Below are 25,500 nucleotides of genomic sequence, written 5' to 3'. Positions count from 1 at the left end.
AGTCAAAGTATGTAGCATTTAAGGCTCTTCTGGAGGGGCAAATGGCTTTGTGATCTCGCAACAGCTTAAGCCATGCGGAGATAATGCTCAAGCCAATGTAGAAGCGAAACCATTCAAGGAACAAGAATAATAATGGACAAAAAGAAATTAGAGTCTCAGCTCCAAATGATAGGCAACAAAGTCCAGAGCACAATATGCCTCCCAATCCATACATGGGCGTAATACGGTACAGGACAAAAGAATTCAGTTCACCCTCCTTTTGATTTGCGGAAAGCAAAGTGTTGCTGTGTAAAAACTCAGGGGCCGGCGACGAAGGAGTTGTTGAAGTAGTGGAATCATCGCCGGACCTCTGAGTAGCAATGCAGGTTAGCAACCTTTACTCGGGCAAAAGAATTATCGAAGCTTTGTAGTGGCACTAACCTTGCGCGAGAAATCTAAACCATTAATCATGTGCCGGGCATTTGTATCCATTTCGTCGGCGGAAATGCTCCTTCACGCCGTGGCAAGACGGGGTACCAGCCTTCGCACAAGGGACCACATCACCTTCGCGCAGGCAGCATCCGCAGTCGTACAGAAAAATATAGACAGAGCACATTGCGGGCAGAAGGATAGATCTTTTGACGGATATTGGAGTGGGGAAAGTTTAGAAATACAGACTGACACTGTTGAGCTGAATGTATCAGTAAGTTGAGAACCGAAATCGTATGGGAATCAAGGGCCACTTTATAGCTTCTGGTGCATCTGTATCTAGAGACAATGACTGTGCCGCGACGCAGAGCATGTAGTGAATGGTATAATCAATGTGCAGAAATGGGATTTTGGCCCATTTACTGCCGCTGTGGGGGATAACAGGTGCGCCATATGCATCTAACGACTTGGTAGTCACTCCTGAAATGACAAGGAGCCTGGAAGGAGGAAGCGGGAAAGGCCTGGCATGCTCCAGGCAGGGTCGTCGGGGCCTTCATTGCAAGCCAACAGAAAGCAAAGTTGGCGTTTATGTGGATCCTCAGAAAGGGCTCCTTGTCCAGCGGACTGCGCCTGGTGATCTGGGTTCTGTGCACACCGGCACTAGTGGCGAGCAGGGATGCTCGTCGAACCGTTGATTAGAGCAGGCCACCCTAATCTCTATTAGAGTTCCCGCTGCTGCTGCAATAATTTGACACTCATATCTTGAGCACCCAACAGATGTTTGCCCCAGCAAATAGGGACACGGAACAAAACCAACACTCGACGTACACAATGAGCCAGATAGGAACTATCCGTGTGGAACTAATATGAATAATAGCGCATGCTATACTGCTGTTTTTCCTTTCTAGGACAGTCTACCTGCCGCAGTCCGCGTAGTGGGTACGCCCTCGTTTTCGGAGATCAGCACAGGAGCTGTCAGTGGCGGCGTGCGGCACCCCTCGAGTCAAGCCTGTGAGCGGTTCAGCCCTTTCTGAGTTTCTGCATGACCGCAGACAATGGGATTTGGTATTTGAAATCATCGCCAGTATAGTAATCGTCAGTGTCGACGAGGTCTGTTCGAACAAGGTAGCATGACCAGAACTCAAGGATTAGCATCGCGGCCCAAACGGGTGATAAATTTTGAGTCAGCGTCTCGAAAAGGGGCGAAAAAAATAGCTGGCGAACGATAGAGACAGCCATTTCCTAGACTGAAAGCCCGCGACATGGTGTCTCCATTTCATGGCCCCAATATCGCCTGCGCAAGCAACCGGGAGCCCGCCGCAACGGCACAGTTGGTGATAGCCACGAGCAAGCTGCATTGTGGGGAGGCAGTCGGGAACATCATGTCGCAATAAGAAAATCACAGAAGCAGTTGTCCTCGGATGGAAAGGAGCGGCTTCCGACCATCTTTCGGGATGGCTTGATCCAGTGCTGGCTGTATGTGATGAACAGGTGGCCTCTTGCACGGCCTAGATCGATAGGATGCATCGGCTGCGAAGTATGAAAGAGAATTCTCTGCCAATGGATTTTCTCGAGCGCCAATGTGACTGGTAGAATTGACTGTGCTCCCGAGGGGCACAGGAAGGCTCTACATATTTGTGACTGAGGCTCGTCGCCCGGCGGCTGTGCTCCGAGCGATCGACTGCGGGCGAGTGGCCGGCCGAGGCTATGGGCGGCAACGCACAGCGACTAAACACCGATCAATTTGGCGCCGTTGGTCTCTAGCAAGATTCTGATGGGTGTACTGTATGTACTGTAATTGAGGAAAAAGACGGAATGTGGCCGAAAGTGCATCCTGTCCGGGTCTCTTTTGCGCGCAGAGGCACTACGCCACGTGATGGTTCGTCGATGCTGTTGCTACAGTGCGTAGCCTCACCTTTTTCCCGTTCCTTTCTAACACAACTGTGCTGCATGTCCTCTCACTTTTATTACGAACCATTTCCTGTGTCTGTGCGATGCCCCGAGTACTAGATATCACATGTCCGGTTTCCCCACGGGGCTAAACCAAACAACCGAGACGATCGGGCACTATCGGCCAGAGATCTCTTCCCACATGAATGACTGACGCGGATTCCCCGGAGATGATGTCATTTGTGGCCTGGTCTCGAAAGAGTCAGGTGCGCCAGGACGGGGATTGTGAAAACAAACCGGACCGTTAATCTATGAGGGGGACCGCGGACGCAGTCGGGATGAGAAAGCATCCCGTTGGAGGGCCTGCACGTGAAACAAGGCGCTGCATGGCGGTGGACGGGCAAAATCGAGACAGCCTGTGAAATGCCATGTCCACACGCGTGGGGAAATCGTGTCTTTCTTCTGGGACTCTTGGGGCCTCATCCTCATCCTGGCTGCGGATCTTCCGGAGTCGCGCTCTTGGCTCGCGCCCCGCTTGCCTGGCACCAGAAGAAACGGCAAAGAACACGACCAGATGGCGAAATGGCACGTCCATTAGCAATTTCTTCAGTCGGGGATTATGGTGAGCCTGCGCGCGGACTTGCTGGCTTTCGCCAAGCGGGGGCATTATTGCCATGGCCCGCTGGGAATGAGTGAAAGAGTGGCGAGCCGGCCAGACCGACACCGGTGTGACCCATTCCAGGGCCAAGAAAGGCGAAGTGGAAGAATTGGAAAGCAGAGAGGGTTGATCGAGATGCTGATTCCAATAGTGACGCCTTGGCCGCTGGGAAGGAGACGTGCCTCGTCCCCCCTTTTTTGGGCCAAGACATGTGAAGTGTTTGGGATGTGCCGGATTGGGCAATCCACGGGCTGATTGGGGCAGATTATCCAGTCCAATCCACTGCTCGCCTGTGCTATGCAGATTATCTGCGATAATCGCGGGGGCTTGGCTGACTGCGTGACCTTCCGGGTCTCCACCTGCCTGCCCTTTCGGCTGGGATGCGCGATGTGCTGGATCGGCACAGAGAGGGCTTGTCGTTGATACCGGTATGCCCCTCACGCTCCCAGGTTCCTCTGGACCCATCCCAGTTGCGACTCGTGTGTTATAAAGCCTGGCCGTTTTCACCCGTCGAAATGATCTCTTGTTCCATCTATCCACCCCCGAACGTGTGTTGATTTTCGCAATACTCCCAAGTCCGCGCTCAGCCATCTATAACCGCTGCTCACCCCTCGTCCATCAAACAACCACACCCCAATCTCTTCCACAAGCTATCTTCTAGGCGACCACCAGTCTTTACCCAAAATGTACTCCATTCCCCCGCCCCGCCGCTTCCTGGTTCTCTCGGCCTCGGTCTCAGCTCCGTTCGACCCGAGCCACAAGTTCCTCGTCTTGTCGCCCACCGAGTCGGACCCTGACCCTCGCGCTTATGATGAGCAGGCTGTAACCGAGTCTGCCACTGCCGACCACGAGCAGGAGCTGCACCGCTCTAACAGCTCCTCCTCCGCTTCATCAGAGGACTCTCAGTTCAGCGACGTTCATGCCACCTTGCCTAATGGCTTCCTCTATCTCGGCCACGTCAAAAAAAGCCGCACCTCCCAGTGATTGAGCCACTTCAAAGGGCTTTAATCTCTTCATCTTCATCTTCATCTTCATCTTCTTTCTGCTATTCATAACAATCTTGTTTTATCAACGTGATACCAGCGACCGGCGCACTTTGCTTTGACTTGGAATCCAGCGGTCATCCCGTTTTATTGGAGTTGTCGTCTCTAAGAGACACCGACACTGCTTCTACGAATTGAAACCCACCCCATCCGGACAAAACCATAGGATGGGAAAGCAAAACAAGGGTGTTGGGGGCGCTATCTGATCTGGCTGTTTATCTCTCTATTTGTCTCGGACTACATACCAAAGCCCTAGTGGGCAAGTTTGCAATGCAATCAACAGAATGCCATACACTCAGTCTGCTTCCACGCTTGTCGTACGTACCAATAAGGTTGCTTGCTCCAGCACAGCCAAGTCTTATCAATGCCCAGAGAATACTAAGCCCACTGGATGCGAGGGAGCCTGCCCTCCTGGATGCCTGCCAAGTGGACGCCAAGCCGATTGCTGATCTGCCAAGCCTTGTGCAGTTTGATAGACCCGTCTTGGCTGTGAGGCCGGAACCCCTGCATCTCGCGGATCATCTCCATCATGTTGCACGGGCGGACTGCGCCTGTGTACCATGGCGATCACCAGATCCCTTTCTGACTCTCGCCAATATTGCCAAGCCTGCTTGTTGTGATGTGGAAGCGTCCTTGCTGTTCAGGCCTCCCTTTCTTGCTTTAAATTCTCTTTCTTCTGGGGTGGCCACTTGACCGCTGATACACGTTTGTCTTTCTATTCCTAGGATTGGTCGACGTTTGCCGATATGATCTAGTCGCATTGCTGACAGTATTGCTGTGTTGGTCACCCCGGTGAGATCGTGGTGGGGTTGGAAATGGGGGTTCTCCCTCATCCATCGGGCCAAAATGTCCACCCCGCATTCCCGGTGAAGATCTGGAGTGATGATGGGCATTGTTCACTTGATCTGTGGCTTTCGGTGAATATTTTGATCTTTCTATACTGGAAATGAAATCTCTATCAGACTAACTTGAAGGTCTTCTATACTTGTAGTGCGGCTGTCCCTCCTATGAACCTTTTCTGCCCCATTATATAGCAACACTCTTTTTAGGTGATCTATGTCATGTTCAATAAGATGGCTTTTCGCGTTAGTGACTACCACCTTTATACGTCAGACTCTTGGTGCTATTTTCTCCAGGGGTATGTATCTTATTTTGCTGACGAGCAGGGCCACATTGAGCGAGATGTTGCTCTCACTCATTTCAAAACACCCTAGTCGATTTCTTCAGCTCTGAATTTTGCCTCTCCCAGTTGATATCATATGGCGCTACTGCAGTAAACCCCCCGTCGGGGCGGGGGTGAACCGGTATTCGGATACTGGTTTACCGATTATCTGCGGGCCTCCATGCCTCAGCCTACAATTTACACAACACTAACGTCCCTAGTGATGCAGAAGTGTTGGAATAAACTATATCAAGAAAAACCAGCATGAGACTAGACTCTTCCAAAAACCAAAAATAATCCCTTAAAATCCGATCAGACTGCTATTCTAACACCGCGTTAGATAGGTAACCCCGGTTCTAGAGTCCGATGATGGACTGACCGAGCGGGACCGGCCCTGAATCCCGATCAAACTCCCAGGATGTATCTACGAGTATTCCTTAGAAACTTCAATCTCTCCTTTCTCCTAGCTCCTAGCATAGATAGCATAGAGGAATCATTCCCGTCCTCGCACAATACCCGATAACTTTACCGAACTCGAGATAATCTTGCCATGAAGCTCATTGTAGCTGGTGCAACCGGTCTGGTGGGCACGGAGATCATCAGGCAATGCCTGCAAATCAACGAGATCACCCAGGTTATCGCACTAGCTCGGAAGCCCGTCCACGTCGAAGATGGGACAGATTCAACATCGAAGCTCAAGAGTGTCGTGATTCGTGACTACGGGGAGTATTCCGCTGATGTGAAGGCTGAGTTCGCCGGGGCGGACGCGTGCATATGGTACGCATCAACCACACTCTCTTTAATTATGATGGCAAAGAAAAACGCAAAGGAATAGAAATCACTGACTCGCGCTGCCTTTAAGGACGGTCGCTGTGACGCCATTCAGAACAAGCAGCTTTGACTTTGCCGAGGTCAAGCGCGTGTGTCAAGACTGCACTCTCGCGGGGTTCAAGGCCATGTACGAGGCCGGTCCCGCGAAATCCTTCCGTTTCATCTACTTCAGCGCCGATGGTACACCCAGGGATCCGACCAAAAGGCCAGCCATCATGGGTGACTATCAAATCATGCGCGTGAGTCATATATCGACGAGGTCTGTGTGTTCTTATGCTAAAGAAGATCTGCTTCTCAGTGCGAAACAGAGCTCATGGTCATCAATTTTCCCGAAGAGTACCCGAGGGTCCAGATCTGTATCGCTCAACCCGGTGTGGTGGTCAATTCCACTTCTTTTGGGAGATCTGTACTGGCCTCGGCGTTCCGTGTCGTCAACACTTTCACGCGTGCAATCCCCAATATTCATCGAGAGGAGCTTTCGGCAGCAGTCCTGGACCTGGCTGTGAAGGGTTTCGACCAGGAAACGGTGAAGAATAACGACCTGGTTCGTCTTGGACAGGCAGTGCTGAAACAGAAGGCGGGATCTAGGCGTTAAACCGATGTGTTGGGCACAGAGAGAGACATTTTCGATTCTTTGCATTGTTGATTGTGCCTAGGTGCATCCTTCCATTCTAATACCATATTCCTAATTTTATTCCTTTTTGTGCCTAGGTACTTTTATACAACTGATTGCCGCTCAGTTATATAACGCCAAAGATTCAATTCATTCCCTTGTCTCTACTCTTGCTGCGTTGGAGATCATTCCGTGGAGAGCACAACGGCATGATTACAGTTGAAGTTAACAGTATATTCCCCCAATCGGCGATCAACAAAGATATTTAAACCACATGCAACAAAATATGAAACTGGTCATCTAGTTTATGGCCACATATTTGGGAGGTACACAACTTAATCGCTTCCGCCTAAAAATTGGAGAAATATTCACTCATAGGATAGTGAATCGTCGCATTCGGGCACCGGTCCCGCCCCCGGCCGCTTCCCCCAGAGAGAAGGCAGCGGGATAAGATTGCAAAGAATGAATCCGGGAAACTCCAAATTCAGCTTATCTATCGGTATATGGAGTCGACTCCGCCACGAGGCAAAAAAGTATAGATAAGAAGCGACATTTGACGCTGGATAACGCCTGCAACCGCCTCGATCAATAATAAGGTTCATGGTTGATCGACCCGTGCTGTTGGTGGACCAATCAATGAAGGTACTTGAGGCTTCTCCATCAACATTTAGACGGATAAGTTTGGTTCAGCGGCTCTCTACGGCTCGGGAGTACTGGCGAGAAGGATCGATCCCAGTCGGGAATTGAATCTGAGGTTCTCATATGATGGTCCTGTACGTCTTGGTCCAAAGTCAGCAACCCCACCACAGAAGCTAAACAGCGGCTAGCGAAAGGAAAGTTTGGGCGAAGGAGGATCTTTTGTATGTCGAGCAGATCCCCATCAACCTTAGTACGAAGTCTAATAGCAGCAATTGGGGTAACTCAATGTGCTTGTTTAACATAGACGGCAGTGTAGAATGTAGAACGAAACCGGATGCGAGGATTTCGCCATCTCGGGCGTCATGTGAAACGGTGAGCACCAAATCGAGAACTGACTCGGTTCAGATACTTTGGGGGTGAATGTATACGAAGCATTGGCATTGGCCGTCGATCAATGCCAGAGTGTCTTCTACTTGTTGGAGGTTACAGGAGGGGACATCAGCCAGTGTCGAGTGACCGAAACACCCACCTGATCGAGAAAAGGCCGAAGAAATCCCGTGGGGAAACCTAGGCGGCAGGGCAACTTTGGGGGCCGAGGGTCGGGAGGGCGTAGGTTATGCTGTTTCCGGGTTACCAAGTAACTGGAGGCTATGAGGCGATTCGGAAGGAAGGGCGGTCTCCCACGGCCTAAGGGGGCGCATTATTATGGTTGATTCGGTTGATTCGACTAGGGCGGGATGGAGCAAGTTCGGAGTACAGAGTAATACGGATGGACACAGACACCTCGACGGCACCCCTCCTTTCCCCTCTGAGGGTCCAGTTTCGAGGCCGGCGGGGCGGTGTGTGTCGTGTCCTCCTATAGGGCTCTTATAGGCGTGGCTCCGGGCAACGCTAATGGATGGAAGGCCGACCGAATGCTTCTGCCGCGTTTCTAGCGCCAAAGCCAAGACCCGTTGCCTCCCGACTGAAACTTTGGGGTTGGATTGGGTGATGGGGAAAAAAACCACCACGTTTGGGACCGTTGGCCTATCAACGCCTAGCTATGAGGCATAATTGACCCCGTCAATGTACGCAAAGGGTACTGAAGAAGGAAAACATGCCCCTTGAACCCACAGCAGATGCCAAAAAAGGGGGGGAGGGGTCACCTTAACTTCAGAGGCAAATCCGGCGGAGGTAATTCGTACTGTATCTACTTCAGACCAGCGGAGACAGCCGCGGAGTCGAATGGAGTCCGTTTGGGCCAGTCGCGGCTGAAGAGCGGGAAACCCGCCACCGCGATATCGTCTTTGCCCTTGCAGAAACCCCAGATCTAAAGGGCCACGAGGGACATCTCGGTCCTGGGCTGGATGCTTTCCTGTTGATCGGTACCCGGTATTTCGGGCCTTCGCGCAACACATAGACGTCCTCGACGTTCCGACTGGTTCCCAGGGGCAAAGAACTGGCAAGAAGGAGCGGTGGATCCCGACTCTTGTCACGATGAACCATGGGCGACGGCGCTTGGATCGGAACGAGGATTCGCTGGAAGTGTGGTGACCCGCTCCATACGAGGCCCGGCGGCTTCGGCAAGAACAGTCAACCATGATGAAAATCCTCCCCCATCGGATGGGGTAGAGTATTCCAGTAGTGGACAGGGCGAAGTGATCAAGCGCGTGTCTGACTGGATTCTGGAGTCGATATCATCCGGGTTCTCTGGGCGTACTTGCACAAGTCCGACTGATCTCAAGAGCGCATCATCAGCCAAGGTTGGCGCAGGATGGCCATTAGTCCACTCAACCGTGGAGACAATACCGAAGGATACCAAAGTTACACTAGCCTCGCCGTGTTTCAGGTCCATACGCGCTATTACCGATAATGACGTCCACCTGCTGGACACTGCAAGCGGTGTGTCGTGTCATCACCGCAGCGATCGGCATTGGCCCCCCTCATCGGCATTCCATCTATCGACACTCTGGTAGGGTAGTCATATAGTCGATGCTGGCGTTGATTGGTCCTGACTCTTGGGCGATATTTCCATAGAATGTTTCCCGCGGGAGAGATTCGTCGTACTCGATCGGCGAATGAAATTCATTGTGGTTCATTAATTTCATGACCCCGTATGCACACATGCATCACGTGATGTGTAATACGGTAACGGCGCCAACCCCAATGCGGCAGGCCTCTTTCCATCGCGGATCCCGATGGGACATGAGGCCCTACCTCCTCTCCAACCCTCTCTTCTTGGGACAATAGATATCCTCTGCAGGAAGCTCGTCGTCCTTCTCTAGCATCAGGTGTGAGACTCGGAACTGGAATCTTCTTGAGCAAGTCAGAACAGCACCTCCATCGCCACATCGCCGAGACAGGCGATTCGCCAGCCCAGCACCAGAGCGGGACATCATCCGAGGGTGGACTCTTCGAACCCGCCCAAAACCGCCATCCCCCCCAAAAGTCCACACCCATCGAGGGGCACTTAGACGACTTGCTCTGCAGTCACATTCTCATCCTCCTCAAACTCTGCCCCCGGTGACTTTCATTCGCGCTTCAACGCGGGACCCTCTCCCATAACCCTGTCACCTTAACCCCTCGGGTTTGGCGTCCTCTTCGCGCAGGACCGGACAGGGAACTAGGATTTCTAGAGACCTTCCAGAAAAAAAAGGGCTCCGCAACCGTTTTCCCTTTTCTTTTTCCTTCCCGGAAAATACTAAACAACTATACGACCAGAAACCGTCATCATCGACTCCTCTGGTCCTCTATCACAATGACAGGCGCCGCTCCCATTGACATTGCCACCCGACAGTCGACCTCCGTCTCACCACCGGGGCAACAGGCATCAAATCTCACCTCCGCTCTGCAGAAGGCCGGCACAGGTGAACGAACAGGTAGTATATCGTATCATCCTAGCGGCGGGCTCGGGGTATTCAAGGCCCCGCCACCTCGCAAGGATTCCATCGGCGCCGCCACAACACAATGGGGGAACGGGACGAAGCCTATCTCGATGTCCGGGTCTGCCCGCGACAAGGGCCGGCGGGAATCTCTCGCAGGAAGCTTGGTCGGTGGCATGAGCTGGGGTGGTGTGTCTGTCGGAAGTTGGATACGTGACGAGTGAGTGGCGGAACCCCCATGAGACGGCGCGCACAGCGCGCAGAGGGCAAGAGATACCCGGCCCCTCTTCCAGCTCCAAAAGACCTGTGCGCTACTCGATTGTTGCACGGCAGAGAAAGACTGACCAAGGAAATTTATCCCAAACAGTATCATCATGACCGGCACCTCTCCATTTACCTTCCAGTCGCCTTCTTTCCACTCCTCCTCATATCTGCCGAAGCTGGAGGCCAACTTCATGCGGGACTTTTCGTGCTGCGGTGTGACGTTACCGACGCTCCATGACCTATTACAACACTACGAGGAAGCCCATGCGACCAAATCGCCCAACCAAGGACATCGCCCGAGCCAAGGTGAAAACCGGGCTGCCATGGCAGCCGCGGCGATCGCACAGCAGCAGAACCAGCAACATGGCAACCAAGGGCGCAGCCTGCAGCCCGACCGCAGCCTGGATATGCAGCGCAAAATGGGCCAACCCCCTTCCGTATTACAGCATGCGGATCTAGACACGATCGATGACATGGAGTTGGACGACCCTATGGGGGACGGGGATGCCACGACCGCGCAGCTCTTCTCCCCTCAGCTACGCGACGGTGGCCAAGGCGGATTTGGCAACTCCAACCAGGGCCCACAATTAAACCTGGGCATGCTTCCTAGCCATCAAGGCTTCAACACACCCTCTCAACCCGGTACCCCGATCGGATCTGGACGCCCACTCTCCCTGTCGAACAATCCCACCGTATCCTCCGTCAACACCCCGACTCTCATGGCCAACCCGCTGCAAAACTCTCAGTTCCGAAATACCCCCGATTCGTCCGGACCCGGAACGCCCTCTGAAATTGACGACAGCGTGGTAGGCGGGTTTGGTGATCTCACTATGCAGCAGAATGCCATGGGCCAGAACCAGGCTCAGTACGGACGCTTCCCTGGCAACAACGATATGGTTGATTTGTGCATCGATGAACCGGCCAAGCGGCTGTTCAGCCCGAGTGGTGGTATGGGCACTCCCAATGCCCACTTCAAGCTCAGCGGAGCCCAGTATGGGCCCAACAGTGATATTGCACGGCGAATCCGTGAACAGCAGCTTCTGGCTGGTGTTCCTGACACCACTTCGATTCTTCCTAATGAAGAGCCTAAGCCCTTCCGCTGCCCTGTCATAGGCTGTGAGAAGGCCTATAAGAACCAAAACGGTCTCAAATATCACAAGGCTGTGAGTTAGATACGCCAACGTCATGTGAGATCACACACTAACATATTATCTCCTCTCTAGCATGGCCACAATAACCAACAACTTCATGACAATGCCGATGGTACCTTTTCCATCGTCAACCCGGAAACGTCAACCCCCTACCCTGGTACCCTGGGCATGGAGAAAGAGAAGCCGTATCGCTGCGAAGTGTGCGGCAAGCGCTATAAGAACCTCAACGGGCTTAAATACCACAAATCACACTCGCCACCTTGCAACCCGGATTTCCAGCTCGCAGCTGGCCGCAACCTGAACCTCGGGGGCGGCGTTATGCAGGGACAGAACATCAACGTTGCTGGAGCTGGTCTCCCCGGAATCGGCGAGGAGGGTCTCTTGTGATTGTGATGGCACTGGCAACAACCATGCTTGTCCATAAATAATACCCAACAAATCCTTGATGCGGATGATTGACACGGCCGAGAGATATTCTCGCACGTTGATTTTTGTTTTTCTCACATATGATGTCATGAATTGGTTCGGTGACTACGGAGTTTTCATCCTAAGTGTTTATCTACCTGGGATTGGTTTTTTATCCTGTTGTTTTGGTTTGACTGCCTCGATGCCATCGGTTTACACTGGCACTTGGTCCTTTTCTCCCTTTGGTTCCTTTTTCTCGTTCATTTTCCTTTCCTTCTTTTTTTCCAATTGCTCGATATCCCCCTTGCCATTTCCAGTTACTCCCATTCCTCGTTCCTTGGGAAAGGAAACTTGGTAATAGAGCCATCAACACCTGAGCGATCAAGACAAACCTCAGCAAGATTAATCCCACCTCTGTCTGCTTGTCCGTCTAGAAGTCCTGGGTTGCGTTTTCTCATTGTTCATCTGACATGGGCGGGATTTAGGGCGGAATGGGAAACGGGAATGAGTGTGAGTGTGTTTATACCTGCGTTTTATCTTTTTTGTATCATGCTTGCGTCTTGCGTTCTCTTCACGGGCTGGCTTTGTGTTTTATTGGTTTCATTTATACTTGTGCTCAAGCTTGAGTCTTTTTCTTCTGATCATCAGGAGATAGCTGACGTTACTGCCTTGGACTCCGATTTGTGGAGCGTCCACGACACGCAAGCTATCCATGATCGGGGTTGGTTGCCTTTGGATCGGGACGGGTTTTCCAAGGTTACCTACCAAGCATCCTTTACCGACCTGTCTGATCATTCCTTCTGCCATTTAAGAAACTCCCGGCTCTGCGCTTTTCTGCCCTGTGGCTCCTTGCAAAATCGAACAGGGATCGGAACTGAAGCTAAAAGAACAAAAGTGCGGTTCTCTGGCGTCGGATCGTGTAGATATGGTTTTATACACATTGGCTTTTATCTATTGTTATTTTTGGATTGCTTCCTTGTCTTGGCTATTGCTTTCAATTTCATATCAAAAGTAAATGCACATTTAGGGTGGTAGCATTGACTACCTGGGACAGGACTCCCGATTAGTCACCAGAGCGTAGATTCGAAATCTATTGGCCAAAGTATCCATTCATATTTGGTGAACCTAACTAAGTAGGACTTGCCATTCATTCAAGTACAGAGCCAGGGCATCGTGGGCAACAAGCCATAAAACCACGAGCTCGGCCTCACTGTAAGCGCCATAAGCAGATCGAACCCCAGATTGAAGAAGTTAAAAATCACAAGGCAAAACCCGAGGTCCAGTCTTGTTTGGGTTTGAGGAAGCAGGGAAACGGAAAGGGATCATCGTGACGAGAAAAAGGGGATTTCGCTTGCACCAATCATTTGAAGAACATGAGGGGGTAGAAAGGGGTTGGGAGGAGGGGGATTTTTGTGTGTTGGATTAGGTAGGCACTTGATGTTTAGAATGTATTACAGACCGGATGCGGGAAATTCGTAAAGATCAGTGGCCCTGTAGATCGAGGAGCTAGATGTCGATGAGGGTGACTACCACTCAAACTCGCCTTGGCCTTTGTGGAAGACGTATCTAGATGCAAGTTAGATCGAACTTCTTTTGAAGCCACAAAGCTAGATGCTGATGACTTACTCCTTGCCACCCGAGGTCAGAATGCCGTCCTTCAAGGTGCACTTCCATTTGTTCTTGACCCGCTGGACCTTGTCGTAGGTGCAAAGCATAACCTGTCCCTCTGATTCATCCGCCTCGGCATCATGGTCGATAAGGTCATCGGGATCATCCAAATCCGAGTTGATTGCATCCTCGTCCACTTCCTCCTTGAGGTCCTCGTCGGCACCATCGTACTGACCAGGCATCCCGGAGGTAAATGAATCGGACTCCAAAGCCTTTGCTCGGATCAAAGGGGCAACAAGAGCTGCACGACGAGCCGTCGTGACTGAAGATTCCTGCTCTGCCAGGGGACGAAGCAGACCGCCGGCTTCCAAGCCGTTCATCCGATGCTTCAGATACTCGCGGAGAAGATGATCACCTTGGCCATTCCTAGCGGCCTCTCTGCGACGCACAACTTCTGCCTTCCAGTCAGCTAGTACATCATGGGCGCCATCGGTCTGGCTGGGCCCCATGGAGGGATGACTGGGCTCCTGCTTAATCTGAGGCATCTGGCCATTGGTAGGGTGGTGCATCTGCGGATAAGGTTGCGGTCCCGCAGGCTGAGACTGGAGCTGGCTCACTGAGGTGGCAGCGGAGGCACCGAATCTCTGGGTCAATTGAGCCGCAGCGCGGTCGCGCGCCATTTGCGGGTTAGGCGTGTTCGCAGGCATGTTGTTGTGCATCGGAGGCATCGGAGGCGGGCCATTGGTACCGGGCTCTGTTTTGATCCGAGGGGCCATCATGGGTGCCGGTGCGACCGGTGCCATATGGGCAGGAGCCGGCCCAGGTACAGACTGTGGCATTGAAACTGGGGGCTGGACATGTTGAGGCTGAGGGGGTGGGCGGGGAGCGTTGGATGGCACGGTTGCCTGAGGAGGGAGGGGGGCTTGGGGGATAGGTTGGACTGGAGGATCCCAGGGGAACTGAGCGACGTTGACCGACGAGAGCTTCTTCTGCCAGGTCTGTATATAATTTGTTCGTCAGAAACATTGTGTTGATGGGTAACAAGCGCATGGTATTTCGACGAATGGTGGCTTGGCGGCCTAAGCCCCTCTAGGCGGGTAGCGGCGGCGGCATATAAAGGGAGCGTCATAATCCGGTGTTCCCCCATAAGCACTGCCTCCCGCACCACTTCGGATCCCCCCGCTTTTGGCGGACCCCCAGAATGACCACACCCAAAGCCATCGAAATATACCAAACGCAGCACTGGAAATGGTACTCACATCGCGCAGATCTAGCAGTGTCTTCTGGTCGACACCGCTCTCCTCAAAGTCGACCTGAGATTGCTCGCAGACGTCCTTGATGACTTTCTCGAACACCGTGCCCTATGACAGCAAGTGATATCAGCCAACGTGTACCTCATCGGGGCGAGTGCGGGTCATCCTCGACATAATGGTGCACAAGTGAGACCACAGAGGATTTTATCCTTGCGACAATGTAGGATAGGTTGTCGCGAGACCGGACTTACCACTTGCTGGTTCGACATGGCGACCGAGGCGTATTCAGGGGCGAGGAAAGACCGTGGGGGAAGATGAAAGGGGGTCTGGAAGAGTGATCGAGGTGTACACAAGTATTTCGGCGCCTCGGCCAGAAGATATGGCCTTCCGTCGCAACGGTGAGGCTGTTGGAGCGCTGGTCGATCACACCTCTTGGGAATCAGGCCGGTCGAAATGATCTATCAGTCCGTAGCGCTCCTTTCAAAGTAACGAGCGAACAGTATGCACAAAGAAGCAGGCAAAAGATACAAGCCCAAACAAATGGAGGGGTAGTTGGGATGGGGGGTTTGGCTGATGAGTTGGAGAAGGTGAAAGTCGGGCTTCCGCGGTCGAAAAGACTCCAGCTCCCCGGCGCTTAGTCAGCCACAGGGACCACCTCATGGTATGCCTGCCGAAGAAATGGACTCTTCGATACAAGGAAGAAGACAGTAGGGAGATATTGAGATAAGCAGTGAGAATAGCAATTTGTACAATCCAGCTTATGGCAGCTACATACAACACCAGGTACTCCCCCATATTAGCCGCGAGTAAAAATCCCAATCAACGCCAACCCGAATGAATGTCCCAGCCCATCAATGCTCGCGAGATCACCATGAAACCCAGGGTATAAAACACACACAAGAAGAGAAGAACAAGACCGAAGAGCTGCTCTTCAGCGGATGGTCATTGACTTGGTTAATTGGGCCTTGCTACCAACACCGCCCTCACGGGATGCAGCGGCGCTGCTACCGGCCTTGCGCTCAAACACCTTCCAGAACTTCAAGCTCTCATCCGCAGCGGCGGTAGCCAGGATCTGGCCATCGGGGCTGAGACTGCTGTGCAGGACACGAGTCTCGTGAGCAGGGATCTCAACGTTGCGTACGAGAGTTGGGTAGCTCCAGATGCTGAGCGAGTTGTCGGGGAAGCCGCTAGAGCTGACAATTTCGCGGTAGTGGTTGCTCCACCGAAGACTGGTGACTTGCGAGCCAGTGTCGATGCTGTTGGTACGGGCGCCAGTGGTGGTGTTCCAGAAATGGATATGACGATCGTAGGAACCACCGCCAGTGGCCAGCAGGTTCAATTGCCATGGACACCAGCTCAGCGCCTTGACTGCAGCGCGGTGGTTGGTCTTGGTGAACTTGGGAGCGCTCAGGGAACGGGCATCCCAGATGTTGACTAGGTTGTCATTGCCACCAGTAGCAAGCTGAGCGCCGTCCGAGCGCCACTCGAGACCGCAAACCTCGGAAGTGTGAGAAACAAGCTCGGCGACCTTGTGCTGAGCAATGCGAACATCGTGATTGAACACTAGACCGCTGCGAGCACCAGTCGAAAGAGTGTGCTTGGACCAGCCCATCACACCCACGCGAGAGTCGTGACCATACATGCTGCGGAGCTTGGAGCCCTCCTCAACATCCCAGATCTGAACCTCGCCGGTTCCAAGGCCAACTCCAACGTAAGCACCGTCACCACTCCACTTGACACTGCTAATGTAGGTATCAGGCGATGTCTCCAGAAGGCAGCTGACTGTGCCAGATTCGGCAGACCAGACATAGACGTTGCGCTCCAGGCCAATGGCGACCTGGTTTCCAGAGCTCCAGTCCAGCAAATTCAGGTAGTAATCATCCAGCAGACCAGGCGCGTCCAAGACACGCTCTGGGGCAGTCTGGACTCGACGGCGGAACTGAGCATTCTGAGACTTGGCAGGGCGGAGAGGACGGTTGTATTGAGCGCGTAGATCAATCGGCTTCGATGACTCAGGAGGTGGGGGTTTGAACGCAAGGATGCGAGTATTCAAGTTCACACCACAGGCATTTGCCAGCGATGACTCGTAGGCAACAGCATCAGGTGCTGGGCGGGTGTAGTTTGAAGGCTCACTATCTTCCAGGCCCAGGTTGTCCAAAGCAGCGGTCAGATCATCCTCAGCCCCGCGTCCACTGATATCGAAGGCACTGGCCGCGGATGCCAGAACAGTAGATCCCTCGCTACCGCTCGTCTTGGGACGCTGGTTCTCCTCTGGCTTGGCAGCACCAGTCGTGGCAAGACCCTCGCTAGCAGTGCGGTTAGGGATAAACCGGTCACCGGCGTTGTGAGAAATGCGAACAGTAGTCTTCGTAGGGCGAGCCCGACTAGTCACCTCCCGTCGAGGACGCTCCTTGACGGGAGTCTGAGAGGAGGAAGACGGGCCCGTACCAGTCAGAGACCAATCCGAGACACCCAGCTGCAGATGCTTGGGGGAATGGCGGGTGCGTGCAATGTTCGATTTGGGAGAATCACGGTGCGACCGAGACGACGACTTGGCGACCGTGGACTTGGCGACGGAAGGCTTAGAGACTGAAGGTTTGGGAACGGCCGACTTGGCTCCAGATGACTTGGCGAAGTATGAGGACAGGTTGCCTCCATAGACAGACTTGGGTTTCTCGCATCCTGCATTCGCCTTATGAGGGGTGAAGGGTGAAGACTCATCCGATGCCTTGGGAGTCGCGCGAGTGTTCGGAGAAGGAGTTAGAGGCATCCGACCTCCAGCCGTCTTGGAGGAGAAGAGCCCATGATGGGTCTTCACCGGAGTAGAGACCGAAGCAGTTGCCATGGCTTGTAACTGATCAGAACTTCCTGTTTTCTTTTTTTGGAAGATAAAAGCGTACTACGGTGGAGCCAGCCACCAAGAAACAATTCAATGCAAACGACGAAAGCCAATGCAGAATAGAATGTAGAAATATAGAGGATAGGTGAAGAGGAAAGGAGCAGGGGAAGAGGAGAATGGAGAATAAATAGAATTCTACTTGCGGACAATGAAGCTTCTCGCCGGGGCAACCGTTACCTCAGGTACGGTTGCGCTAACCCTATATCGGTTAGCGGAATCCGCACATGACATGCCGTGGGCTTCCCTTTCCGGTGCCGATCGCCTTGGTGGGGGATGTCTTCAAGGTGTCTCACCTCGGCGTCACGATTTCCCTTTACTAGTCGGAAACTAAGATGCGGTCGAGGCCACAAAGAGGGCTCTGATTCAATTCGGGGGTGCCGCTCATCTGTCAGCTCTCTTTGTTCCCCGTTGTCGCCACTGCCTGATGGCGGACTCGTCCACTCCTGCCCACCACCTTCCGTTCCACCAGGACCCACCCACACGACTTCCGTCATCCTGGTCTGGATCTTCAAGACTCTCCAATCCAACGACCTCTGGGCGTGTTCGCTCTCCTGCCTTCGTGATGCAGCAGGAGGATGCATACCTGATGCCGGCTAGCCCCGCGAGCGGTCGCCGGGCTACTGCCACCGCCGAGATCCCCACCGTGAAAAAGGCCCAGGGCCATGTCCCCGCATGTCTGGTAAATGCCTCGCTGACGTACTGCGGCAACGATCGCATCTACGCCTTCGGCGGCTTTGACCAGTACACTGATGAAGGTTCGACCGTTTCTATCACCTCCAATCTCCTCCAATCTCTTTCCAATCTACCAAATCCGAGAGCTAACAGGCTGTTTCCCACAGTGTATAACCACGTGCTCAGGTTAGACTTGGATACCTTGCGATGGGAGTTGGTGGACAACTATGGCGATATTCCCGGGGTGCGCATGGGTAAAACATCCTTCCCTCACCTCCGTAATACTTCTACGTATGGTTGAATGTATTCTCTTGCTAACCCGTTGTTCTCCGTTCTTTCAGGGCACACTGCTACCCTTTACCAAGGCGATAAATTGATCATCTTCGGAGGTGAGAACGAACACCGCGAGTACCTCTCCGACGTCATCATCCTCGACCTGCAAAACTTTCACTGGACCTTACCGCAAATTAGTGGCTCGGTTCCACGGGGACGGGCACGCCATGCCGCTGTCATCCAGGACGACAAGCTATTCATTGTTGGTGGAGTGACTGGCGAAAATAATGTCATCTTGGATGACCTGACGTATCTGGACCTGCAAACCTGGACCTGGTCTCGAACATGGAGTTTCACGGCCCGCTTCGACCACACCGCGTGGGTCTGGGGCAATCGCCTTTGGATCTTCGGCGGACTGGGGCCCAACATGGAACGAAGCTCCGATATCTGGTGGCTTGACCTCAAAGGCTCTCCTTCCCTAGCCGGAATCACCTCCTCCCAAGGTAACGACGATCTCCCGGACACACGGTTGCCTATTGCTCATTATCCAGACTCCATTTCTAGTCCATCATCACAGCAACTGTCCCCTCGCTCCGGTATTTATGCCGCAAACTCTGCCAGCGTCCAGGTCCGCAATTTTGGTCGTCGCAAGCCCCTTGCTCCGGGTGCTATCTCATGCCTGCGTTTCCACTCTGGTCCGAATGTCCCCCAGCTATTCTCTGGAACCCACTTCCAATCCTTTTCGTCTGGGGTTTTGCTTGACTTGATTACTCCATCTGAGACCGTGCGGTCACATGATTGTAATCTATCTGCCCTAGATTTGAATACACTGCGCTGGCAGCGGCTGGCCGACGGACAGGAGGTTTTCCGGCCGGGCTATCGGTGGCATTACTGCACTGTGAATGAGACGGGTACCAAGGCATGGTTACTGGGTTGCAGCCTCGACCTCGCTAATGCACCCGGGGCCAGTGACGAGAATCACATGAGTGAAATTCTCGCCATCGACCTAGAGAAATACGGTTTACTTGGCAGTAGCCTATCGGCGGCGGCCCCTCACCAGGATGCCTCATGGCCGGCTGACCAGCCGGGGCATTCATCCGTCTCTGGACTTGGGGCTGACCTTTCTGCTGTGTTTGACCAACCCCCCGAATCAGGAAGCGGGGCGGACTTTGTCATTACCGCCATTCGTGACGATCATGACTGCTCGGTCTCAGATGACCTGGTGGACACCCCATTTGGATCCCCAAGCCAGACCCAGCCAACATTCGTGGAGCCAAGTCCCTCCACCTCAGATCCTATCCATGTTCACAAAATCATTCTGCAGCTTCGGTGGCCGCATTTCAAGCGCCTATATGCCGCCCAAATGGCGGAGTACCACACCAAAAGGATGCATATTCCCGAGCCATACTCCGTCGTGCGTGCGTTTCTGTACTACCTCTACACGGACAGTATTGCCGGTCATCCCGAGTACTGCTCGAGCGTGATTGATGTGGCGGGCATGCTGGTCATGGCAAACCTGTACGACATGCCCAAGCTCCGCCTCCTCTGCGTGAATCGGCTGAGCCGCGAGCTGGATGTGGAAAACGCAGCCATTGTTTGGGAGCGTGCGGGACGGACGAATGAGCATTGGCTCATGCGCCGGGCTGCACAGTTCTGCTTGACGCACTGGGGGCGAATCGTGCGGACGGACGGGTTCAAGTCCCTCAGCCATCAGAGCTTGATCGAGCTCTGCGAGGTGGTCGATACCGAGGGTCGTATTATCGCCGGGCCGGACCTGGAGATGGTTGGCGCGTTTGGGACAGAAGGCCAGTGTGAGCGGGACTCGAAGAATTCTCGGCTGCGGCTGGGCTCCGCCGTGAGCTTGGATGACGAGTCGGAGGATGAGGATATGGTACTTTCTTGAACAAAACGAATTCGGCACGCATTGTCTTCCGGCGTTTGAATGGGGGTTGGGAAAGGGCTTGGCGGGGAAGGGAACATAGATGGGGGAGTCTTCGAGTGGCATCATGGCATCATTCTTTGAAATCTATGCGGCTATGCATCTTGTGAACGTGTACAGAAGCACCTCCGAGTCGTATGCATGTAGCCCTGTAGCCCTGTCGAGTTTCACTCCACAAGGTCTAACCTTTCTGGCATGCCCCAGCAACTCCTCGAGCCCATCGCAGCAATGCGGTCGCCGGCCCGTTCAACCGCCTCACCCTGGCTGACCTTCGCTGACTGAAACAACAGAAATGAGTGAAATGTCAGGGATGTCTGGGATGACCGTGCCAACTACACCCAACCAACACACCGGCTAAGACTAATCTGGTCCCGCGATCGCTGCTCCACTTACCCACGCTCTGGGAGCGGGATCTGCTCCGGCGAGCGGAGATAGTTCCTGTCACGATAAGGAAGCTCTCGCCTGTCTCATCTTCCTTCCCGCCGCGCTCTCAGAAGACAAAGCCTCGACATAAATATCTATGGCAACACTTCCAGGGGCCACTCGGTCCAGACCTGTGCGGCGATCGTGTGAAACCGCTCTTGAACCATTCAAGCCGATTCACTGACATCCGAGATTGCTTCACTATGGGGTCCATTGAGCAGTCGACTCTCCCCGCCGACTTCGTCTGGGGCTTTGCGACGGCCGCCTACCAGATTGAGGGCGCTGTGAATGAGGATGGACGCGGCCCGTCCATTTGGGATACCTTCTGCAAGATTCCTGGCAAAATTGCCGGTGGCGGCTCGGGCGAGATCGCGTGCGACTCGTATCATCGCACTCATGAGGACATTGCATTGTTGAAGGCCTGCGGTGCGAAGGCGTATCGGTTCTCGCTGTCTTGGTACAACTCTATAATTCCCATCCGGTCTGCTTGATTGAGATGAAGAGATCCTTTGTTAACCGCTTGCAAACCATAAAGGAGCCGAATTATTGCCCTCGGCGGCCGCAACGACCCCGTCAACGAAAAGGGCCTACAATTCTACCTCCGATTTATCGATGACCTACACGCGGCAGGGATCACCCCAATGGTAACACTCTTTCATTGGGATCTACCAGATGAATTAAACAAGCGATATGGCGGGTTATTGAACAAGGAGGAGTTTGTAGCGGACTTTGCGAACTACGCTCGATTGGTGTTCAAGACATTTGGATCCAAGGTCAAGCATTGGGTTACGTTTAATGAGCCCTGGTGCAGCAGCGTACTTGGATATAACACTGGTTCTTTTGCGCCTGGTCACACAAGTGATCGCACCAAGAGCTCTGTGGGCGATGGTTCAACAGAGCCATGGATTGTGGGTCATAACATTCTTGTTGCGCATGGAGCAGCAGTGAAGATCTACCGTGATGAGTTCAAAACACAGGACGGTGGCGAGATTGGTATCACATTGAATGGTATGCTAGTCTTCTCTCCCGACACGTTCATCCTTGAATATGAGGAGCTGATCACGAAAAGGCGACTGGGCCGAGCCGTGGGACCCTGAAAATCCAGCCGACGTCGAAGCCTGCGACCGTAAAATTGAATTTGCGATCTCATGGTTTGCCGACCCCATCTACCATGGCAGATACCCCGAGAGCATGATCAAGCAACTAGGCGATCGACTGCCCGCCTGGATACCGGAAGACCTCGCCCTGGTCCATGGAAGCAATGACTTTTACGGGATGAACCACTACTGTGCAAATTACATTCGCGCCAAGACAGGGCAGCCCGAGCTTAATGACATTGCAGGAAATCTGGAGCTGCTCCTAGAAGACAAGAATGGGGTTAGCATCGGGCCTATCACCCAGTCACCGTGGTTGCGGCCTTGCGCAGTGGGATTCCGCAAGCTGCTCAAGTGGCTCAGTGAGCGCTATGGATATCCCAAGATCTATGTCACAGAGAATGGAACCAGCGTCCTGGGGGAAAACGATATGCCGCTAGAACAGTTGCTTGATGACGAGTTCCGTGTGCAATATTTCAAGGATTATATCGGTGCTATGGCGGATGCGTTTACGCTGGACGGAGTGAACGTTCGGGCTTACATGGCTTGGAGCCTTATGGAGTATGCTACTTCCCCCAACTTATGTTGAACCTAATACTAACAGTGACCTGTAGCAACTTCGAGTGGGCAGAAGGTTATGAGACCCGCTTCGGTGTGACTTATGTCGACTATGATCATGACCAGAAGAGGATCCCAAAGAAGAGTGCCAAAAGCATTGGGCAGATCTTCGAGCGACTCATTCAGAAGGTCTAATTGGATGTCTAATACCTAACAAACGATATCGATGTTCTCCTAGATATGGAGGCCGCGAACTGCGATGATTCTATAGGGATATTCGTTGGAGCTTGAGGAAAGAAACAGAAGGCCTCTTCCGAAGACTGTAACTCTCAATACGCATGCCATTCCCAACAAAACAAAGTCTCCTTTACCGGTAGATAGAATAGACACCAAGGGTAAAAATTTGAGACTCTATAGATTATTCCAAACGGAAAACACAGCATGGATCTAGTGTATCTGTCGTAGGAACGCATTATCGGAGCTAAACATTGTGGACTTGATTTTGGCACAAGCGTTGAATAAAGAGGGATTGAAATTCAAGATATACGACAGAGATAGCAAGCAGTCTTGAGGAGCGCCCAGCTGGCTGGGGTATTACAATGCCCTGACACTCCCAGCTCTCAAGTCTTGCCCTCCAGCGGACGTGTTTGGTCAACTTCTTCGTATTCAAGTGGATCCCGCCGAGGGTGGAAAAGGTTCATCGAGCCAGCTATTAAAAACGTTCTTTTTTGCCAATGATTGGAGTGCTCAATCATCTTAGTATAGTTAATCTCAATTGGCAGTTTCGTCGATCTTCCAGCGTGGCTGGGCCATACTGAGTGCTATTTGGCTGAGATAAACACTTTCTCCGTCAATTTTATATGCATTGAAGGAGAATTGCCCTGTATTGGAGTCTAAGACCAGACAGGTAGGTAGTTCTTTAACGAGAGTCGGTCCCGAGAACGTATAAATTTGCAGACTTCGCTAGGCTTGGCCCTGGTGCAAGAGAAGTAACGCTGTGGCGATTTTTAATGTGCTAGATTGCTGAGAAAATACATACGATACTGACTTCAGCATCATTGTTCTGCTTATATGGGATACGCTACATACAATTAAAGGGACTATAAAATCTGTAGGAAAGACGAGATATGTTGGCTTTCAAGGTTGTGGTCCGCCAACCTACCGCCCACTTAATGACATGCGTTTCGCCCAAGCTATGACCAGGCTGTGCTGATTCCAGCTGAAACCATTCTTCTTTGTGCCACCTTTAGCTCACCCACGCATAACCTGTTCACGCGCATTGCGGTTATCAACGGTCCTCGCCGACTTCTGTTGGCGACTTCTCGCCCCCACAGTTACACTCGCTCCGCACGCAAGGTTCCACCCCAGCCCGCCTGATCAACACGGCGGATCCGACCAGCTCGTAGCTGAGAATCTGCTATTCATACCGCTTTGATGTTTGATACATTTTGCCAGCAACAACTTCCAGTTGCATTAACCCACTTCTCCCAAAGCACACCCAGTCATGGCTAGTACGACAACAATCCAACTGCCCGCAGGGCCCATCAAAGCGAACCTAGTGGACAGCAACCTCGTTCACGCGCGGGGAATTCCCTACGCCAGAGCCCAGCGGTTCGAAAAGCCACAGCCGGCTGGGAGCTGGACAGAAGCTTTAGACTGCACCAAACGCGCACCAATATGTCCCCAGCTCCCTTCGCGGCTCGAGTCTGCCATGGGCCCGTTGACCACGGGCCATAGCTTAAGCGAAGACTGCCTTCGCATTTCCATCATTACTCCCAAAGACGCCAAAAATGCTCCCGTCATGGTCTGGCTGCACGGCGGCGCCTATATATCCGGTGGTGGAGATCTAGACTGCTACCAGCCGGTCGACCTAGCCAAGCGGGGTATCGTCTGTGTTAACATTACCTACCGATTGGGTGTATTCGGGTATCTCCACTTGGATGGCATTTCACCCGCCAACCTAGGACTATTGGATCAACGTGCTGCGCTGCAATGGATCCAGGAAAACATCTCTGCGTTCGGGGGAAACCCGGACAATGTTACGATGGTCGGACAATCTGCGGGTGCGGATTCAATTATTTGCTTGATGGTCTCGGAGAATACCAGAGGCCTTTTCCATCGCACTATCCTTCTTAGCCCGCCATTACGAGAGCTGAAGGAACGGACTCCCACGGCACCTCTGCTCACGCAGAAGGCAGAGCAACTTCTCGCCAAGGATCCCAGAGAGATGTCCATAGACAAACTCCTTGGCCTCCAAAAGCAGCTGCTGATGAACCCCATTCAGAAGCAAGTCATGTTATTTGCACCCGCTCTCGGATACTATCCTCTACCCGCCGAGATAGACTTTGATCAGACAGTGTCCCAGGCTGCGAAGGAGATCCCCATTCTCATCGGCTGGACTGGCCACGATGGCCGCCCCTTTGCTAGCATTATGGGACCACAAAGCCTACTCAAATTACCCTTCATCGGATCTTATGTGGAGGCTCTTGGTACCTGGTATATTACGCAGAGCTACTTCAAGTGGCCATCTCAGCGTTTCCATCAGCTAGTGCTCCAAACAGGTGGGAGATCGACAAGCTATTCATTTAACTGGGTAGGTACAAACAACCCTCTAGGAGCATGTCACTGCATCGACATTCCATTTGTGCTGGGAACATGGGAAGCCTGGGAGGCTGCTCCTATGCTGGCCGGTAACGACACAAAAGAACAGCTTGCTCGTTTGGGTTCATACCTCAAAGATTTGTGGGTTGGATTTGCAAATGGAAGGCAGCTTCAGAATGGCCATATTGAAATTGGGAGGGAGTTCATCCTGTCTGGACATGTCTTTGGAAATAACAGAATATGATTCCGGTCCTC

The 25,500-nt window shown here is 52.8% G+C and overlaps 11 protein-coding genes across 11 annotated transcripts; 6 read left to right on the top strand and 5 right to left on the bottom strand.

The window, feature by feature from the left end:
• Nucleotides 1-2,602: 2,602 nt before the first annotated feature.
• Nucleotides 2,603-3,421, bottom strand: N7482_006036 (uncharacterized protein; the record flags this gene model as incomplete). Its single annotated transcript, XM_056688161.1, has 1 exon — nucleotides 2,603-3,421. The coding sequence occupies one exon, from the start codon at nucleotides 3,419-3,421 to the stop codon at nucleotides 2,603-2,605; it is 819 nt and encodes a 272-aa protein (XP_056543716.1).
• Nucleotides 3,422-3,640: 219 nt separating this feature from the next.
• N7482_006035 (uncharacterized protein) lies at nucleotides 3,641-3,940 on the top strand (the record flags this gene model as incomplete). Its single annotated transcript, XM_056688160.1, has 1 exon — nucleotides 3,641-3,940. One exon carries the CDS (start codon nucleotides 3,641-3,643, stop codon nucleotides 3,938-3,940), a length of 300 nt encoding a protein of 99 aa, XP_056543715.1.
• A 1,771-nt stretch (nucleotides 3,941-5,711) lies between these two features.
• Nucleotides 5,712-6,587, top strand: N7482_006034 (uncharacterized protein; the record flags this gene model as incomplete). The annotated part of the gene is made up of 3 exons (XM_056688159.1): nucleotides 5,712-5,938; nucleotides 6,024-6,231; nucleotides 6,291-6,587. 3 exons carry the CDS (start codon nucleotides 5,712-5,714, stop codon nucleotides 6,585-6,587), a joined length of 732 nt encoding a protein of 243 aa, XP_056543714.1.
• A 1,846-nt stretch (nucleotides 6,588-8,433) lies between these two features.
• On the bottom strand, nucleotides 8,434-9,078 carry N7482_006033 (uncharacterized protein; the record flags this gene model as incomplete). Its single annotated transcript, XM_056688158.1, has 3 exons — nucleotides 8,434-8,553; nucleotides 8,613-8,740; nucleotides 8,790-9,078. The coding sequence occupies 3 exons, from the start codon at nucleotides 9,076-9,078 to the stop codon at nucleotides 8,434-8,436; spliced, it is 537 nt and encodes a 178-aa protein (XP_056543713.1).
• A 358-nt stretch (nucleotides 9,079-9,436) lies between these two features.
• On the bottom strand, nucleotides 9,437-9,619 carry N7482_006032 (uncharacterized protein; the record flags this gene model as incomplete). The annotated part of the gene is made up of 1 exon (XM_056688157.1): nucleotides 9,437-9,619. The coding sequence occupies one exon, from the start codon at nucleotides 9,617-9,619 to the stop codon at nucleotides 9,437-9,439; it is 183 nt and encodes a 60-aa protein (XP_056543712.1).
• Nucleotides 9,620-9,981: 362 nt separating this feature from the next.
• Nucleotides 9,982-11,907, top strand: N7482_006031 (zinc-coordinating transcription factor SFP1; the record flags this gene model as incomplete). Its single annotated transcript, XM_056688156.1, has 3 exons — nucleotides 9,982-10,325; nucleotides 10,473-11,532; nucleotides 11,593-11,907. 3 exons carry the CDS (start codon nucleotides 9,982-9,984, stop codon nucleotides 11,905-11,907), a joined length of 1,719 nt encoding a protein of 572 aa, XP_056543711.1.
• A 1,544-nt stretch (nucleotides 11,908-13,451) lies between these two features.
• On the bottom strand, nucleotides 13,452-15,055 carry N7482_006030 (transcription initiation factor IIA large subunit; the record flags this gene model as incomplete). Its single annotated transcript, XM_056688155.1, has 4 exons — nucleotides 13,452-13,491; nucleotides 13,552-14,531; nucleotides 14,793-14,894; nucleotides 15,038-15,055. The coding sequence occupies 4 exons, from the start codon at nucleotides 15,053-15,055 to the stop codon at nucleotides 13,452-13,454; spliced, it is 1,140 nt and encodes a 379-aa protein (XP_056543710.1).
• Nucleotides 15,056-15,717: 662 nt separating this feature from the next.
• On the bottom strand, nucleotides 15,718-17,631 carry N7482_006029 (WD40 repeat domain-containing protein; the record flags this gene model as incomplete). The annotated part of the gene is made up of 1 exon (XM_056688154.1): nucleotides 15,718-17,631. One exon carries the CDS (start codon nucleotides 17,629-17,631, stop codon nucleotides 15,718-15,720), a length of 1,914 nt encoding a protein of 637 aa, XP_056543709.1.
• Nucleotides 17,632-18,109: 478 nt separating this feature from the next.
• On the top strand, nucleotides 18,110-20,533 carry N7482_006028 (Kelch motif domain protein; the record flags this gene model as incomplete). The annotated part of the gene is made up of 2 exons (XM_056688153.1): nucleotides 18,110-18,611; nucleotides 18,699-20,533. The coding sequence occupies 2 exons, from the start codon at nucleotides 18,110-18,112 to the stop codon at nucleotides 20,531-20,533; spliced, it is 2,337 nt and encodes a 778-aa protein (XP_056543708.1).
• Nucleotides 20,534-21,195: 662 nt separating this feature from the next.
• Nucleotides 21,196-22,839, top strand: N7482_006027 (uncharacterized protein; the record flags this gene model as incomplete). Its single annotated transcript, XM_056688152.1, has 4 exons — nucleotides 21,196-21,449; nucleotides 21,528-22,000; nucleotides 22,062-22,647; nucleotides 22,701-22,839. 4 exons carry the CDS (start codon nucleotides 21,196-21,198, stop codon nucleotides 22,837-22,839), a joined length of 1,452 nt encoding a protein of 483 aa, XP_056543707.1.
• A 1,309-nt stretch (nucleotides 22,840-24,148) lies between these two features.
• On the top strand, nucleotides 24,149-25,489 carry N7482_006026 (uncharacterized protein; the record flags this gene model as incomplete). Its single annotated transcript, XM_056688151.1, has 1 exon — nucleotides 24,149-25,489. The coding sequence occupies one exon, from the start codon at nucleotides 24,149-24,151 to the stop codon at nucleotides 25,487-25,489; it is 1,341 nt and encodes a 446-aa protein (XP_056543706.1).
• Nucleotides 25,490-25,500: the final 11 nt, after the last annotated feature.

The sequence above is a fragment of the Penicillium canariense genome (assembly GCF_028826845.1).
Source record: "Penicillium canariense strain IBT 26290 chromosome Unknown utg000003l_segment0_segment0, whole genome shotgun sequence".
Classification (NCBI taxonomy): Eukaryota; Fungi; Ascomycota; class Eurotiomycetes; order Eurotiales; family Aspergillaceae; genus Penicillium; species Penicillium canariense.
Note: the sequence above shows the minus strand (reverse complement) of the source record. Positions and strands in the feature narration are given on the sequence as shown.